A 19188-nucleotide genomic window follows, 5' to 3' on the forward strand; every position below is an offset into this window, starting at 1 on the left:
CCGAGGCCCATTGTCGTGCCATTCATTCACCACCATCACCTCATGTTTCAGCATGGCCCCGTGATCTGTACACTTCCTGGAAGCAGAAAATGTCCCAGTTCTTCCATGGACTGCATACACACCGGACATGTCACCCATTGAGCATGTTTGGGATGCTCTGGATTGACAGTGTGTTCCAGTTCCCAATATCCATCAACTTCGCAGTCATTGAAGAAGAGTGAGACAACATTCCACAGGCCACAATCAGCAACCTGATCAAATGTCTCGCGCTGCACAAGGCAAATAGTGGTAACAGCAGATACTGGCTGGTTTTATGAAACACAAACCTATCTTTTAAGGTATTTGTATTCCCAATACATAGATTAGGGCCTAATTAATTTATTTCAAATGACAGGTTTCCTTAAATAAACTCAATAAATTATTCAAAATTGTTGCATGCTACGTTTATATTTTTGTTCAGTATAGCTTTGGGCTGTCAGGGCTAATTATTATTATTTAGCACAACCTCCTAGACACTTTACTCCCATCAACACTCCAATATACACAGTGTACAACACATTGTTCAGTATAGCTTTGGGCTGTCAGGGCTAATTATTTAGCAAAACCTCCTAGACACTTTACTCCCATCAACACTCCAATATACACAGTGTACAACACATTGTTCAGTATAGCTTTGGGCTGTCAGGGCTAATTATTATTATTTAGCACAACCTCCTAGACACTTTACTCCCATCAACACTCCAATATACACAGTGTACAACACATTGTTCAGTATAGCTTTGGGCTGTCAGGGCTAATTATTTAGCAAAACCTCCTAGACACTTTACTCCCATCAACACTCCAATATACACAGTGTACAACACATTGTTCAGTATAGCTTTGGGCTGTCAGGGCTAATTATTTAGCACAACCTCCTAGACACTTTACTCCCATCAACACTCCAATATACACAGTGTACAACACATTGTTCAGTATAGCTTTGGGCTGTCAGGGCTAATTATTTAGCACAACCTCCTAGACACTTTACTCCCATCAACACTCCAATATACACAGTGTACAACACATTGTTCAGTATAGCTTTGGGCTGTCAGGGCTAATTATTTAGCAAAACCTCCTAGACACTTTACTCCCATCAACACTCCAATATACACAGTGTACAACACATTGTTCAGTATAGCTTTGGGCTGTCAGGGCTAATTATTTAGCACAACCTCCTAGACACTTTACTCCCATCAACACTCCAATATACACAGTGTACAACACATTGTTCAGTATAGCTTTGGGCTGTCAGGGCTAATTATTTAGCAAAACCTCCTAGACACTTTACTCCCATCAACACTCCAATATACACAGTGTACAACACATTGTTCAGTATAGCTTTGGGCTGTCAGGGCTAATTATTTAGCAAAACCTCCTAGACACTTTACTCCCATCAACACTCCAATATACACAGTGTACAACACATTGTTCAGTATAGCTTTGGGCTGTCAGGGCTAATTATTTAGCAAAACCTCCTAGACACTTTACTCCCATCAACACTCCAATATACACAGTGTACAACACATTGTTCAGTATAGCTTTGGGCTGTCAGGGCTAATTATTTAGCAAAACCTCCTAGACACTTTACTCCCATCAACACTCCAATATACACAGTGTACAACACATTGTTCAGTATAGCTTTGGGCTGTCAGGGCTAATTATTTAGCAAAACCTCCTAGACACTTTACTCCCATCAACACTCCAATATACACAGTGTACAACACATTGTTCAGTATAGCTTTGGGCTGTCAGGGCTAATTATTTAGCAAAACCTCCTAGACACTTTACTCCCATCAACACTCCAATATACACAGTGTACAACACATTGTTCAGTATAGCTTTGGGCTGTCAGGGCTAATTATTTAGCAAAACCTCCTAGACACTTTAATCCCATCAACACTCCAATATACACAGTGTACAACACATTGTTCAGTATAGCTTTGGGCTGTCAGGGCTAATTATTTAGCAAAACCTCCTAGACACTTTAATCCCATCAACACTCCAATATACACAGTGTACAACACATTGTTCAGTATAGCTTTGGGCTGTCAGGGCTAATTATTTAGCAAAACCTCCTAGACACTTTAATCCCATCAACACTCCAATATACACAGTGTACAACACATTGTTCAGTATAGCTTTGGGCTGTCAGGGCTAATTATTTAGCAAAACCTCCTAGACACTTTACTCCCATCAACACTCCAATATACACAGTGTACAACACATTGTTCAGTATAGCTTTGGGCTGTCAGGGCTAATTATTTAGCAAAACCTCCTAGACACTTTACTCCCATCAACACTCCAATATACACAGTGTACAACACATTGTTCAGTATAGCTTTGGGCTGTCAGGGCTAATTATTTAGCAAAACCTCCTAGACACTTTACTCCCATCAACACTCCAATATACACAGTGTACAACACATTGTTCAGTATAGCTTTGGGCTGTCAGGGCTAATTATTTAGCAAAACCTCCTAGACACTTTACTCCCATCAACACTCCAATATACACAGTGTACAACACATTGTTCAGTATAGCTTTGGGCTGTCAGGGCTAATTATTTAGCAAAACCTCCTAGACACTTTAATCCCATCAACACTCCAATATACACAGTGTACAACACATTGTTCAGTATAGCTTTGGGCTGTCAGGGCTAATTATTTAGCAAAACCTCCTAGACACTTTAATCCCATCAACACTCCAATATACACAGTGTACAACACATTGTTCAGTATAGCTTTGGGCTGTCAGGGCTAATTATTTAGCAAAACCTCCTAGACACTTTAATCCCATCAACACTCCAATATACACAGTGTACAACACATTGTTCAGTATAGCTTTGGGCTGTCAGGGCTAATTATTTAGCAAAACCTCCTAGACACTTTACTCCCATCAACACTCCAATATACACAGTGTACAACACATTGTTCAGTATAGCTTTGGGCTGTCAGGGCTAATTATTTAGCAAAACCTCCTAGACACTTTACTCCCATCAACACTCCAATATACACAGTGTACAACACATTAAGTAAACTTCTCCGTGACATACTGAAAGCTATGATTACTGAAAGCTATGATTACTGAAAGCTATGATTACTGAAAGTTATGATTACTGAAAGCTATGATTACTGAAAGCTATGATTACTGAAAGCTATGATTACTGAAAGCTATGATTACTGAAAGCTATGATTACTGAAAGCTATGATCCCTTATTGATGTCACCTGTTAATTAAAGATCCAGTTCAAGTCAGTGTAGATGAAGCGGAGAGGTTGAAGTTTTTATTTATTTTACCTTTATTTAACTAGGCAAGTCAGTTAAGAACAAATTCTTATTTTCAATGACGGCCTAGGAACAGTGGGTTAACTGCCTTGTTCAGGGGCAGAACGACAGATTTCAGATTTGAACTTGCAACCTTTCGGTTACTAGTCCAATGCTCTAACCACTAGGCTACACTGCCGCCCGAGGTTGTTTAAACCTTGAGACATGGATTATGTGTGGGCCATTCAGAGGGTTAATATTTAAGTGTCCTTTGAAAGGGGTACGGCTGTAGGTGCCAGGCGCACCGGGTTGAGTGTCCAGAACTGCACCACTGCTGGGTTCTTCATGTTCAACACTTCCCCGAGAATAATCCCCCAGCCAAAAGACATCCAGCCGACTTGATAACTGTGGGAAGCATTGGAGTCAACATGGGCCAGCATCCCTGTGGAACACTTGACACCTTGTTGAGGCCAAAAGGGGGTGCAACTCAATACTGTAGATATGTACAGTACTATGAATTTTTTTTTGGCAGATGTGAAAGAAATACTGTAAAGTACAAATGCTTTCAAAAATAGATTACTAGATTGCATTTAGTTATTTGATAAATATAAATTGAGTGAACAGAAGAAAAATCTACATTAAATACATATGTGGTGTGACCATCCATGGCCTTCAAAACAGCATCAATTCCTCTAGGTACACTTGCACAGTCAGGGGTTTTGTAGGCATATAGTCAGGTGTATGATTAAACAATTATCCCAAACAGGTGCTAATGATCATCAATCAATTATGTACAGTTGAAACACAAATCATTAACTGAAACAGGAACAGCCAAACTCAGCTAACAAGGTGAGGTTGCTGAAGACAGTTTACTGTCAAAAGTCAAGACTGAGTACTTCTACACCTGCATTGCTTGCTGTTTGGGGTTTTAGGCTGGGTTTCTGTACAGCACTTTGAGATATCAGCTGATGTACGAAGGGCTATATAAATAAATTTGATTTGATTTGATTTGAGTACAGCAACAAGACAGAAGGTAGTTATACTGCATCAGCAAGGTCTCTCCCAGGCAGACATTAAGGCAGACTGGTCTCTCCCAGGCAGACATTAAGGCAGACTGGTCTCTCAGGTCTCTCCCAGAAAGACATTAAAACAGACTGGTCTCTCCCAGACAGACATGAATCAAATCAAATCAAATCAAATTTATTTATATAGCCCTTCGTACATCAGCTGATATCTCAAAGTGCTGTACAGAAACCCAGCCTAAAACCCCAAACAGCAAGCAATGCAGCTGGTCTCTCCCAGGCAGACATTAAGGCAGACTGGTCTCTCAGGTCTCTCCCAGACAGACATTAAGGCAGACTGGTCTCTCAGGTCTCTCTCGGACAGACATTAAGGCAGACTGGTCTCTCAGGTCTCTCCCAGACAGACATTAAGGCAGACTGGTCTCTCCCAGGCAGACATTAAGGCAGACTGGTCTCTCAGGTCTCTCCCAGACAGACATTAAGGCAGACTGGTCTCTCAGGTCTCTCTCGGACAGACATTAAGGCAGACTGGTCTCTCAGGTCTCTCCCAGACAGACATTAAGGCAGACTGGTCTCTCAGGTCTCTCCCAGACAGACATTAAGGCAGACTGGTCTCTCAGGTCTCTCCCAGACAGACATTAAGGCAGACTGGTCTCTCAGGTCTCTCTCGGACAGACATTAAGGCAGACTGGTCTCTCAGGTCTCTCCCAGACAGACATTAAGGCAGACTGGTCTCTCAGGTCTCTCTCGGACAGACATTAAGGCAGACTGGTCTCTCAGGTCTCTCCCAGACAGACATTAAGGCAGACTGGTCTCTCAGGTCTCTCCCAGACAGACATTAAGGCAGACAGGGGTTTCCAGATGTGGTGTCAAAGCTCTTTTGAAGAAGCACAAAGAAACGGGCAACGTTGAGGACCGTAGATGCAGTGGTCAGCCAAGGAAACTTACTGTAGCAGATGAAAGACACATCATTCAATACTTCTCTTCGCAATCAGAAGATGTCCAGCAGAGAGCCTCCCAGGTGGCGCAGCGGTCTAGGGCAGTGCCAGCTGTGCCACCAGAGACTCTGGGTTCGCGCCCAGGCTGTCGCAGCCGGCCGCAACCGGGAGCTTCGTGGGGTGATGCATAATTGGCCTAGCGTCGTCCGGGTTAGGGAGGGTTTGGCCGGTAGGGATATCCTTGTCTCATCGCGCACTAGCGACTCTTGTGGAGGGCCGGGCGCAGTGCACGCTAACCAGGTCTCCAGGTGCACAGTGTTTCCTCCGACACATTGGTGCGGCTGGCTTCCGGGTTGGATGCGTGCTGTGTTAAGAAGCAGTGCGGCTTGGTTGGGTTGTGTTTCGGGGGACGCAAGACTTTCGACCTTCGTCTCTCCCGAGTCTGTACGGGAGTTGTAGCGATGAGACAAGACAGTAACTACTAACAATTGGATACCATGAAATTGGGGAGAAAAAAACGTAACATTTTAATAAAAAAAGAGCTCAGAATTGTTAGAAAACAGTGGGACCCTGGTACACACATCTACTGTCCTGAGAAGTCTGGTCAGAAGTGCAGAAAACAGCGGGACCCTGGTACACCCATCTACTGTCCTGAGGAGTCTGGTCAGAAGTGGCAGAAAACAGCGGGACCCTGGTACACCCATCTACTGTCCTGAGGAGTCTGGTCAGAAGTGGCAGAAAACAGCGGGGCCCTGGTACACCCATCTACTGTCCTGAGAAGTCTGGTCAGAAGTGGCCTTCATGGAAGACTTGCGGCCAAAAAGCTATAACATTATCCACAGGGGGAGGCCTGGACAATCTTCCACGGGGAGAAGCCTGGATAATCCTCCACGGGGAGGGGCCTGGACAATCCTCCACGGGGAGGGGCCTGGACAATCCTCCACGGGGAGGAGCCTGGATAATCCTCCACGGGGAGGGGCCTGGACAATCTTCCACGGGGAGGAGCCTGGATAATCCTCCACGGGGAGGGGCCTGGACAATCTTCCACGGGGAGGAGCCTGGATAATCCTCCACGGGGAGGGGCCTGGACAATCCTCCACGGGGAGGGGCCTGGACAATCCTCCACGAGGAGGGGCCTGGACAACCCTCCACAGGGAGAGGCGTGGATAATCCTGTAATTGTCATTACTGTCAACAATCTAGACTGGTCAGTTCATGTGGTGCAGCAGCATGACGAAATAGCTTGTGGTGACATCATTGTGATGTCACAATAAGACCTTGTCACGAGTCTATCCTTGTGGAATTGCATGTTAGGAGTGCAGGGGCGGCAGGGTAGCCTAGTGGTTAGAGAGTTGGCCTAGTAACCAAAAGGTTGCAAGTTCAAATCCCCGAGCTGACATGGTACAAATCTGTCGTTCTGCCCCTGAACAGGCAGTTAACCCACTGTTCCTATGCCGTCATTGAAAATAAGAATTTGTTATTAACTAACTTGTCTAGTTAAATAAAGGCATATAAAAAAAATCACAAGGACATCTCATTTGAATCTACATGGGACCCTGGTACACATACTGCTTCCATCATGTGGACTGGGATATGTCCAACAACAACATTGACAAATACGCTGATTCGGTGAGCAAGTTCATTTGAATGTGCATTGAAGTTGTTCCCATAGCAACAATTAAAACATTCCCAAACCAGAAACCGTGGATTGATGGCAGCATTCGCGTGAAACTGAAAGCGCGAATCACTGCTTTTAACCAGGGCAAGGTGACCGGAAACATGACCGAATACAAACAGTGTAGCTATTCCCTCCGCAAGGCTATCAAACAAGCTAAGCGTCAGTGTAGAGTCGCAATTCAACGGCTCAGACACAAGAGGTATGTGGCAGGGTCTACAGTCAATCACGGATTACAAAAAGAAGACCAGCCCCGTCACAGACCAGGGTGTCTTGCTCCCAGGCAGACTAAATAAATGTTTTGCCCGCTTTGAGGACAATACAGTGCCACTGACACAGCCCGCAACCAAAACAGACTCTCCTTCACTGCAGCCTACGTGAGTAAAACATTTAAACGTGTTAACTCTCGCAGGGCTGCAGGCCCAGACGGCATCCCCAGCCGCGCCCTCAGAGCATGCGCAGACCAGCTGGCTGGTGTGTTTACGGACATATTCAATCAATCCTTATCCCAGTCTGCTGTTCCCACATGCTTCAGGAGGGCAACCATTGTTCCTGTTCCCAAGAAAGCAAAGGTAACTGAGCTAAACGACTACCGCCCCTCCGTAGCCCTCACTTCCGTCATCATGAAGTGCTTTGAGAGACTAGTCAAGGACCATATCACCTCCACCCTACCTGACACCCTAGACCCACTCCAATTTGCTTACCGCCCAAATAGGTCCACAGACGATGCAATCTCAACCACACTGCACACTGCCCTAACCCATCTGGACAAGAGGAATACCTACGTGAGAATACTGTTTGACTACAGCTCAGCATTTAACACCATAGTACCCTCCAAACATGTCATCAAGCTCGAGACCCTGGGTCTCGACCCCGCCCTGTGCAACTGGGTACTGGACTTCCTGACGGGCCACCCCCAGGTGGTGAGGGGAGGTAACAACATCTTCACCCCGCTGATCCTCAACACTGGGGCCCCACAAGGGTGCATTCTGAGCCCTCTCCTGTACTCCCTGTTCACCCACGACTGCGTGGCCATGCACGCCTCCAACTCAATCATCAAGTTTGCGGACAACACTACAGTGGTAGGCTTGATTACCAACAACGACGAGACGGCCTACAGGGAGGTGGTGAGGGGCCCTCGGAGTGTGGTGTCAGGAAAATAACCTCACACTCAACTTCATCAAAACAAAGGAGATGATTGTGGACTTCAGGAAGCCAGCAGAGGGAGCACCCCCCTATCCACATCGATGGGACAGTAGTGGAGACGGTAGTAAGTTTTAAGTTCCTCGGCGTACACATCACAGACAAACTGAATTGGTCCACCCACACAGACAGCATCGTGAAGAAGGCGCAGCAGCGCCTCTTCAACCTCAGGAGGCTGAAGAAATTCGGCTTGTCACCAAAAGCACTCACAAACTTCTAGATGCACAATCGAGAGCATCCTGTCGGGCTGTATCACCGCCTGGTACGGCAACTGCTCCGCCCACAACCATAAGGCTCTCCAGAGGGTAGTGAGGTCTGCACAACGCATCACCGGGGGCAAACTACCTGCCCTCCAGGACACCTACACCACCCGATGTCACAGGAAGGCCATAAAGATCATCAAGGACAACGACCCGAGCCACTGCCTGTTCACCCCTGCATGCTGTCTGGTCCTCTGGCAGTCTCTATGGGGGTGCCACAGGGTTCAATTCTCGGGCCGACTCTTGCGGGTGATTCCCTGATCCACCTCTACGCAGACGACACCATTCTATATACTTTCGGCCCGTCTTTGGACACTGTGCTATCTAACCTCCAAACAAGCTTCAATGCCATTCAACACTCCTTCCGTGGCCTCCAACTGCTCTTAAACGCTAGTAAAACCAAATGCATGCTTTTCAACCGGTCGCTGCCTGCACCCGCATGCCCGACTAGCATCACCACCCTGGATGGTTCCGACCTAGAATATGTAGACGTCTATAAGTACCTAGGTGTCTGGCTAGACTGCAAACTCTCCTTCCAGACTCATATCAAACATCTCCAATCGAAAATCAAATCAAGAGTCGGCTTTCTATTCCGCAACAAAGCCTCCTTCACTCACGCCGCCAAGCTTACCCTAGTAAAACTGACTATCCTACCGATCCTCGACTTCGGCGATGTCATCTACAAAATGGCTTCCAACACTCTACTCAGCAAACTGGATGCAGTTTATCACAGTGCCATCCGTTTTGTCACTAAAGCACCTTATACCACCCACCACTGCGACTTGTATGCTCTAGTCGGCTGGCCCTCGCTACATATTCGTCGCCAGACCCACTGGCTCCAGGTCATCTACAAGTCCATGCTAGGTAAAGCTCCGCCTTATCTCAGCTCACTGGTCACGATGGCAACACCCATCTGTAGCACGCGCTCCAGCAGGTGTATCTCACTGATCAACCCTAAAGCCAACACCTCATTTGGCCGCCTTTCGTTCCAGTACTCTGCTGCCTCTGACTGGAACGAATTGCAAAAATCGCTGAAGTTGGAGACTTTTATCTCCCTCACCAACTTCAAACATCAGCTATCTGAGCAGCTAACCGATCGCTGCAGCTGTACATAGTCTGTTGGTAAATAGCCCACCCTTTTTCACCTACCTCATCCCCATACTGTTTTTATTTATTTACTTTTCTGCTCTTTTGCACACCAATATCTCTACCTGTACATGACCATCTGATCATTCATCACTCCAGTGTTAATCTGCAAAATTGTAATTATTTGCCTACCTCCTCATGCCTTTTGCACACATTGTATATAGACTCCCCTTTGTTTTCTACTGTGTTGACTTGTTAATTGTTTACTCCATGTGTAACTCTTTGTTGTCTGCTCACACTGCTATGCTTTATCTTGGCCAGGTCGCAGTTGCAAATGAGAACTTGTTCTCAACTAGCCTACCTGGTTAAATAAAGGTGAATTTTTCATCTATCATCCAGAAGGTCAGGTCAGTACAGGTGCATCAAAGCTGGGACCGAGACTGAAAAACAGCTTCTATCTCAAGGCCATCAGACTGTTAAACAGCCACCACTAACATTGAGTGGCTGCTGCCAACACACTGACTCAACTCCAGCCACTTTAATAATGGGAATTGATGTAAAATATATCACTAGTCACTTTAAACAATGCTACTTAATATAATGTTTACATACCCTACATTATTCATCTCATATGTATACGTGTATACTGTACTCTATATCATCTACTGCATCCTTATGTAATACATGTATCACTAGCCACTTTAACTATGCCACTTGGTTTACATACTCATCTCATATGTATATACTGTACTCGATACCATCTACTGCATCTTGCCTATGCCGTTCTGTACCATCACTCATTCATATCTTTATGTACATATTCTTTATCCCTTAACACTTGTGTGTATAAGGTAGTAGTTTTGGAATTGTTAGATTACTCGTTGGTTATTACTGCATTGTCGGAACTAGAAGCACAAGCATTTCGCTACACTCGCATTAACATCTGCTAACCATGTGTATGTGACCATTAACATCTGCTAACCATGTGTATGTGACCATTAACATCTGCTAACCATGTGTATGTGACAGATACATTTGATTTGATTTGAGTTTGATTTACATAGACCACATCCACAAGCCTCAATGATTACGTATAGATTGGAGGCTTCTTTAAAAATCAAGAGAGATATGACACGGCCTACAGCACATGTTTATCATGTGCACACTAAGAGAAAGACAGACCAAAGAAAGACCATAGAAAACAGTTTATTTTTTAACATTGAGTGTGAAATGTCTACTTCTCCCCTTGCGGTTGGTCTGGCATACTCCTGATGATGTCAGAATCACCTGGAAATAGAACAGAACTATATTTAGCATACAAGATATACTTAAAACTCACTTCAATAACTTCAGAAGAACTAAGTCATTGACACCAATGATGCAACTGGCTAAAGCCCAGTCAGTTCAGGTAAATGGTTCATTAGGTGTTTATCTAGTGACGTGCTGGGCACATCATCATAGAGCCACCAGGTGCAAAAATGTACAAACGGGCAAATTTGTGAGCATCAGTGAAACTTAACAATATCTACACCTACAAATTCACAAAATGATTAACTCAAACATGCACATGTAATTTAGTAGTAGAGCGGTTCGTTTATTCTTCATTCATACATTTTTCTAATTCTCTGCAAAGATGTTCATGTCATCTTTGAAAACAATGCTAAATGAATTAAAGAATAAACAGTATCAAATTGCTCACTGCTAAAGGATTGTCTGCAGACCATCCATCAACAGAATAGGCGTGGTAAACAGGACATGCAGTCTGATTGGACACTCACCGGGGTCGATGATAGCCAGTGTGCACACCCTGAAGTACTTTCCACAGGCCGTGCCCAGCTCGATGTTGTTCCCACTGTAGTGATGGACGCCAGTCTTGGCCAACATGGCATAGTACTCCACTTCAGACTTCCTGAGGAAGGACAAATACCTTTTAGCCAAGTATGACCGCAGGAAATGCAGGCAGCAAAATTCTGAACAAACAATACAAGTTTATATACGTTACCATTCAATGAAACATTATCCCTTCTGCGTGTATGGGGGAAAGCAACACGAGGACAAGCTACACCAATGAAACATTATCCCTTCTGCGTGTATGGGGGAAAGCAACACAAGGACAAGCTACACTAATGAAACATTATCCCTTCAGTCTAATGCTGTAGTTGTCTAGGTTGTTTTCTCAAGGTGTCTGATTGCTGAACGACCAACTGCAGGTGCAGCCAGTAACACAGTCAGCCCTCATTTGAATGTTCCTCCTGTTCTTACACACCTGCAAGCAGACCAATACAGGTGTGCCTTTGTAGGAGTACAGAAAACAAAACAAAAATTAACCTACCCATAAGAACGCACAAGCAACGCTTGATATGCAAATTATTCAATATCTAACTATTTGAAAACATTCATTGAAGTAGGAATGGAACTATTCCTAGGATTACACAAGGGTTGGATAGGTTACTTTCTAAATTAACGCCATTAGTTTCTTTAATTAATAATGTAAATTAACTCAGTGATGTAATCTGATTACTTTCAGTTACTTTTGGAAAACATTTCCCTTTAGAGGCTGTACAAGACAAAAAAATAACCCTTCAAACACATGGAACTATTCCTAGGATTACACCAGGGTTGGATAGGTTACTTTCTAAATTAACTCCATTACAGTTACTTCTTAAATCAGTAATGTAAGTTTTAACTCAGTGATGTGATCTGATTACTTTCAGTTACTGTTGGATTACAAGGCTGTACAAGACAAAAAATAACCATCAAACACATCTGGTGTGTCATCATAGTGGTCTCTGATTGGTGGTCATCATAGTGGTCTCTGATTGGTGGTCATCTGGTGTGTCATTATAGTGGTCTCTGATTGGTGGTCATCTGGTGTGTCATTATAGTGGTCTCTGATTGGTGGTCATCTGGTGTGTCATTATAGTGGTCTCTGATTGGTGGTCATCTGGTGTGTCATTATAGCGGTCTCTGATTGGTGGTCATCTGGTGTGTCATTATAGCGGTCTCTGATTGGTGGTCATCTGGTGTGTCATTATAGTGGTCTCTGATTGGTGGTCATCTGGTGTGTCATTATAGTGGTCTCTGATTGGTGGTCATCATTTGGCGTGTCATCGGTGACATGGAAAAAGTGAAGGGGTCTGAATACTTTATGAATGCACAATTTAACGAAAATATTCTACTGGGCAGACACCAATTCCACATTGGTTCAAATTAACTTGATGGAAACAACGCCAGCTTTCTGAATTTAAAAAGTAATCCAAGAGGTTATATACACTGAACAAAAATAAGCGCAACATGCAACAATTTTTACAATTTTACTGAGTTACAATTCAAAAGGAAAATCAGTCAAGCGAAATAAATTTATTAGGCCTTCAGCTATGGATTTCACATGACTGGGAAAACAGATATGCATCTGTTGGTCACAGGTGACGAGCTGAAGACCAGAATCTGGTGAGACCACCATCTGCCTCGTACACGTCGATCCAAACGTGCTCAATGTGTGACCGGTGAGTATGCAGGCCATGGAAGAACTGACATTTTCAGCTTCCAGGAATCGTGGACAGACCCTTGTGACATGGTGCCGTGCATTATCAAGCTTGAAACATAAGGTGATGGTGGCGACAATGGGCCTCAGGATTTCGTCACGTATCTCTGTGCATTCAAATTGCCATAGATAAAATGCAATTCTGTTCGTTGTCCATAGCTTATGCCGGCCCATACCATAACCCCACCATGGGACACTGTTCACAACATTGACATCAGCAAACCTCTCGCCCACAACGCCATATACGTGGTCTGCGGAGGCCTGTTGGACGTACTGCCGAATTCTCTAAAACATTGGAGGCGGCTTATGGTAGAGAAAGGAACGTTCAATTCTCTGGCAAGAGCTCTGGTGGACATGTTTAATCAGCTTCCTGGTATGCCACACCTGTCAGGTGGATAGATTACCTTGGCAAAGGAGAAATGCTCACTAACAGTGACGTAGACAAATTTGTACACAACATTTTTTGAGAAATAATCTTTTTGGGATATGGAACATTTCTGGGATCTTTTATTTCATCTAATGAAACCAAAACTGTACATGTTGCTGGTAACATACCAGATTACAGGAATCCCATTAAGGAAGAAGTCCACCATGCCTAGTCCAATAAAGAACGAAAGGAGGCTAACATTACCCCTTATTAGGGACCTTACCTGTTCTGTTTAAAGGGACAATTGGCCCTGGAAGCCAAAACAGCCAAATACTCCATCCAAACGTGAATCAATTCTCAATAGCGATACGGTTATAGAAACATGAATCCCCCGACTTTCATATCAAATCAAAACACACACTTAATGTAAACTGTTTTAACTTGCTTTAACAGTTGCAGCCGACAGGATTTTTCTGGTGTTTTCGGAGACGCAGACAGCAAATTAGTAAATGTTTTGCAATGGAAACCGTTAACTCTAGGAACCAAACGTGGAGAGACATACATGAATGTCCAATAATAACTTGATTTCATTGCAGAACATTTTCTGTTTGGAGTAAATGTTTTCCATTGCAAAACGTTTTGCAACAGAATTCAACTAATGAATAAACCCAAGGCTAGCAAGGTATAAACTTTAGCTCACCATGTTAGGTGTGAAAGGGATATTAGTGATAATGTCGTTAACTTTAGCTAATACTAAATAAATGTAGGCCATAGTTACCTGAGAGCAGGTGTGTTGTTGGCCAGGATGACCAGCTTGGCTTTTCCCTGGCGGATCATCTTCTGAGACTGCTTGTATCCCAGAACATATTTGCCGCTCTTCATCACCAGCTGGAGACGGGAGTTGATGGACTCCAGGGACTTTTTCTGCCATCAAAGTAACAATTATGTTTTGTGAGAAACATTGAACTATGAACGTAGCTCATATGCATTGAACCAAACATGATATATGGTCTTCTAATTGGGATACATGCGATTTGAGTACATATAACTAGGGCCGGCACAATTACCATACCACCATGTAACCGATGGTTATAGATGAAGACTGTCATTGTAATACAATAACTATCATAACCATTTAAAAAAATATACATTTGTTTTTCTTCAAATTAACTGTTGAGTCTTTGTGGTAACATGGACTGTTCCTGAAACTAGCAAACAAGTCTCCGGGTGGCCTAGACAATGCTCCCCACAATGCAGCAGCAGCACAGAGAAATAGAGTAAATAGAACAGGCTTGGAACCTCCATTTACCAGGTTCCAAGCCTGTTCTATTCATTCTATTTACCAGTCATATTACCAGGGTTAGAGGTTCTGTTCTTTCTATTTACCGGGGTTAGAGGATCTATTCATTCTATTTACCAGGGTTAGAGGTTCTATTCATTCTATTTACCAGGGTTAGCGGTTCTATTCATTCTATTTACCAGGGTTAGAGGTTCTATTCATTCTATTTACCAGGGTTAGAGGTTCTATTCATTCTATTTACCAGGGTTAGAGGTTCTATTCATTCTATTTACCAGGGTTAGAGGTTCTATTCATTCTATTTACCAGGGTTAGAGGTTCTATTCATTCTATTTACCAGGGTTAGAGGTTCTATTCATTCTATTTACCAGGGTTAGAGGTTCTATTCATTCTATTTACCAGGGTTAGAGGTTCTATTCATTCTATTTACCAGGGTTAGAGGTTCTATTCATTCTATTTACCAGGGTTAGAGGTTCTATTCATTCTATTTACCAGGGTTAGAGGTTCTATTCATTCTATTTACCAGGGTTAGAGGTTCTATTCATTCTATTTACCAGGGTTAGAGGTTCTATTCATTCTATTTACCAGGGTTAGAGGTTCTATTCATTCTATTTACCAGGGTTAGAGGTTCTATTCATTCTATTTACCAGGGTTAGAGGTTCTATTCATTCTATTTACCAGTCATATTACCAGGGTTAGAGGTTCTATTCATTCTATTTACCAGTCATATTACCAGGGTTACAGGTTCTATTCACCAGTCATATTACCAGGGTTAGAGGTTCTATTCATTCTATTTACCAGTCATATTACCAGGGTTACAGGTTCTATTCATTCTATTTACCAGTCATATTACCAGGGTTACAGGTTCTATTCATTCTATTTACCAGTCATATTACCAGGGTTAGAGGTTCTATTCATTCTATTTACCAGTCATATTACCAGGGTTAGAGGTTCTATTCATTCTATTTACCAGTCATATTACCAGGGTTAGAGGTTCTATTCATTCTATTTACCAGTCATATTACCAGGGTTAGAGGTTCTATTCACCAGTCATATTACCAGGGTTAGAGGTTCTATTCACCAGTCATATTACCAGGGTTAGAGGTTCTATTCATTCTATTTACCAGTCATATTACCAGGGTTAGAGGTTCTATTCATTCTATTTACCAGTCATATTACCAGGGTTAGAGGTTCTATTCACCAGTCATATTACCAGGGTTAGAGGTTCTATTCATTCTATTTACCAGTCATATTACCAGGGTTACAGGTTCTATTCATTCTATTTACCAGTCATATTACCAGGGTTACAGGTTCTATTCACCAGTCATACTACCAGGGTTACAGGTTCTCTCCATTCTATTTACCAGTCATGTTACCAGGGTTAGAGGTTCTATTCATTCTATTTACCAGTCATGTTACCAGGGTTAGAGGTTCCAAGCCTATTCTATTTACCAGTCATATTACCAGGGTTACAGGTTCTATGAATTCTATTTACCAGGGTTACAGGTTCCAAGACTGTTCTATTCATTCTATTTACCAGGTTCCAAGCCTGTTTCTATTCATTCTATTTACCAGTCATTAGCAGGGTTAGAGGTTCCAAGCCTGTTCTATTCACCAGTCATATTACCAGGGTTACAGTGGCCAATGTGCCAATGTAACCTCATGTGTACACTCGCAATGGCTGCCTGGTATTGTGATGCAATCATTTAAATGGTAATGTAGAAAGTTCATTCAAATGATGCTTACTGATGTGGCTCATGCAACAGAATGTATTTTTTTGTAATAGTTGAGTTGAATCAAATCACAACACATAGATGGGTACACTTCCTGCTTGCCCCTACGGGTCCACTCGCAATGGCCACCAGTTCACCCATTATATCATCAGTGTTAACATTAACAATATCGACCCGTCTGTAAAAACGTGTAACCTGCACCGGTACGCAGATGATACCGTTGTGCCATTGCTCCCATGGTTGACCAAGCTCAACATGAACTACGTTGTGCCATTGCTCCCACGGTTGACCAAGCTCAACATGAACTACGTTGTGCCATTGCTCCCACGGTTGACCAAGCTCAACATGAACTACGTTGTGCCATTGCTCCCACGGTTGACCAAGCTCAACATGAACTACATTGTGCCATTGCTCCCACGGTTGACCAAGCTCAACATGAACTACGTTGTGCCATTGCTCCCACGGTTGACCAAGCTCAACATGAACTACGTTGTGCCATTGCTCCCACGGTTGACCAAGCTCAACATGAACTACGTTGTGCCATTGCTCCCATGGTTGACCAAGCTCAACATGAACTACGGTCTGCCTTCTTTTGTATTACAGAAAATGGCTGACCTTAAATTAGTATTGACTGCAGGTAAAACTAACTAGATGGGGTCTCTAGAGTGCATACAACTGATGATTTAAGCTGATGGTGTTCATATTGCTCATGTGCCGGTTTACAAAAATCTGGGCATCGGGATAGATGAAAGGCTAGCAGTCTTAAAAAGCATATTGACGAGTTAAGAAGCTGAGAAATATGGGCTTTATAGAAATAGGTGCTGCCTCTAGTTAAATAGTAGAAGGCAGATTATGAAGGTCGACATGACCATCGGTCCTAGACTATGGCGACATGTATATGAACGCAGCTGCCACTTCATTAAAGCCGTTAGATACTGTTTAACAAAGCACACTGCACATTGTTATGGGGGACAATTTTAGTACTCATCACTGCATTCACTACCAGAAAGTTAATACATTGCTATGTCTCCATTTATAAAGCAATTTTACATAAAGTCCCACTGTATCTAACATCTTTACTAAACTTCAGACGTTGAGTCACAACTCCGGAAATTCCTTTTGTCTCTACGGACTTAAAACTAATTGGCCTGAATTTCTTGCACCTTATTTGTGTAACAATCTTCTAAAATGTTATTACATTTGAAGTTTTGTTGCTTCTTGGGTAATTCAGAAAGTCGATTGAGGACCTTATTACCGATGAAGTGGGGGGGGGGGGGTAGTGGCCAATTACTGAAATCCTAAAGTCCATGACAGTCACAACCCTATCTAGTTAATTGATCAGATATAATAGTTCAGATGACAGTGCTGTTAGGGTTTCTTCATTAGCCAGCCATAAGGTCAAAATGCCCCCAGTGCAACCATTCAACTTGCTGTCTGGCTAACGCTATATTAGCCTGTTAGCTGGCAAGCCGGTGATGGTTAATATAACACATGCTATCTGGATTCTGTCAATTGTTAACAACTAAAACTAGACATCTTCAGGAACTACAACATTGTATGTTAGGCCAAGTTCCAAACAGTTATGTATGGGCGACATTGACAGTTTCTAAAAACGTGTAAACACACGTGTTGCACTAAGCCCAGACAGCGCCATGATTCCTCCTGAAGTGCATGAGACCACACATGCGTTCACTACAGCTCGACTCACCGTCTTCTTGGCGGCCACCATAGCTGCGATTTACTCCGTTCTGGCCAACCTGAAACAAAAAATATGAGATTGGACAATTTTACGTTAGTAATCAACCGGGTGATGTCCACCAACATTGCCTAAATATATAAATGTTAAAGATTAAACAAAGAGGTGAACTTACAAGTCTGTTGCTCCAATATGGCCTCGGAAAGAAAGGAAGTCCCAGCGTGCTTTGCGGCAGGTTGGCGTGGTCCTGCGCTGATTCGCTGATCTCAGCGGATTGGTCAGTTAAAGCAGGGTGCTCCACTTGAGGTGATTTCTATTACATATCATTCTTCAGCCCGACGACCTTATCACGAGAAAGCAAGGGCCAAAACACTAAAGCTTTCATAATGGCAAGTGTGATTTTTACCAACCAGAGGACAAACACAAAACGGACCTACATTTAGAGGCTGTTTTTATGCATTTAATCATCCACACATACACAACCCCGGAGCCCCACGGGGTGACGCTGTTGTCTCTATTCTGTATAATAACTTTATGATTTGAACAAAATATTTGATGGTATGGAACTTGATAAAGTATTATTTTTCCAAACACCGAAACATTCAGAAGTCAAATATTTCTATAAAATGTCACACATTTACTTTACTATATGCATCCTAATTGGTTGAATAAATAGCCTATCCATTCATATTTTCCACCCTTTAACAATAAATAATACCGCACATAAGAACTGACGTTCTTCACATTCGTATGAGAATAATTTAAATAACATAAATACAAAGTACCATGCTGCCCTACCAAGCAAAAAGGCAGTAACTCCTCGGAGCGTGGTTTTTATTTACCTTGTTTTCACAGTAACTTTATACAGTTACTGCTAACATGACCCCCATTTTCTCCAAAACACAATACAATAGAGGCAGGATACTTGTCCACATTATTAAGCATGTATTTAACTTAGCAAAAATTACATTAACACATTTTCGACCAAATTAGCAATTACTGCGTTTTTGCTTGGTAGGGCAGGATGGCTTTCCAGCTATAGTGACGTGACCAATTATTAGAGTGCAAT

At 43.0% G+C, this 19188-nt stretch overlaps 1 protein-coding gene across 1 annotated transcript; it reads right to left on the reverse strand.

Moving 5' to 3' along the window:
* Window positions 1-10672: 10672 nt before the first annotated feature.
* rpl30 (ribosomal protein L30) lies at window positions 10673-18914 on the reverse strand. The gene is made up of 5 exons (XM_031789158.1): window positions 18295-18914; window positions 18132-18180; window positions 14172-14317; window positions 11261-11391; window positions 10673-10769 (listed from the first exon to the last, which is right to left on the reverse strand). The coding sequence occupies exons 2-5, from the start codon at window positions 18150-18152 to the stop codon at window positions 10717-10719; spliced, it is 351 nt and encodes a 116-aa protein (XP_031645018.1). The 5' UTR covers window positions 18153-18180; window positions 18295-18914; the 3' UTR covers window positions 10673-10716.
* Between the last annotated feature and the right edge of the window lie 274 nt (window positions 18915-19188).

Source organism: Oncorhynchus kisutch, linkage group LG14 (assembly GCF_002021735.2).
Source record: "Oncorhynchus kisutch isolate 150728-3 linkage group LG14, Okis_V2, whole genome shotgun sequence".
NCBI lineage: Eukaryota > Metazoa > Chordata > Actinopteri > Salmoniformes > Salmonidae > Oncorhynchus > Oncorhynchus kisutch.

Coding starts and splice junctions, on each gene's coding strand:
- rpl30 (XM_031789158.1), bottom strand. CDS start 18,152: ATGGTGGCCGCCAAGAAGACG. Junction 14,318..18,131: donor TGGTGGCCGCCAAGAAGACG/GTGAGTCGAGCT, acceptor CTTTGATGGCAG/AAAAAGTCCCTGGAGTCCAT. Junction 11,392..14,171: donor AACAACACACCTGCTCTCAG/GTAACTATGGCC, acceptor GTCCTTCCTCAG/GAAGTCTGAAGTGGAGTACT.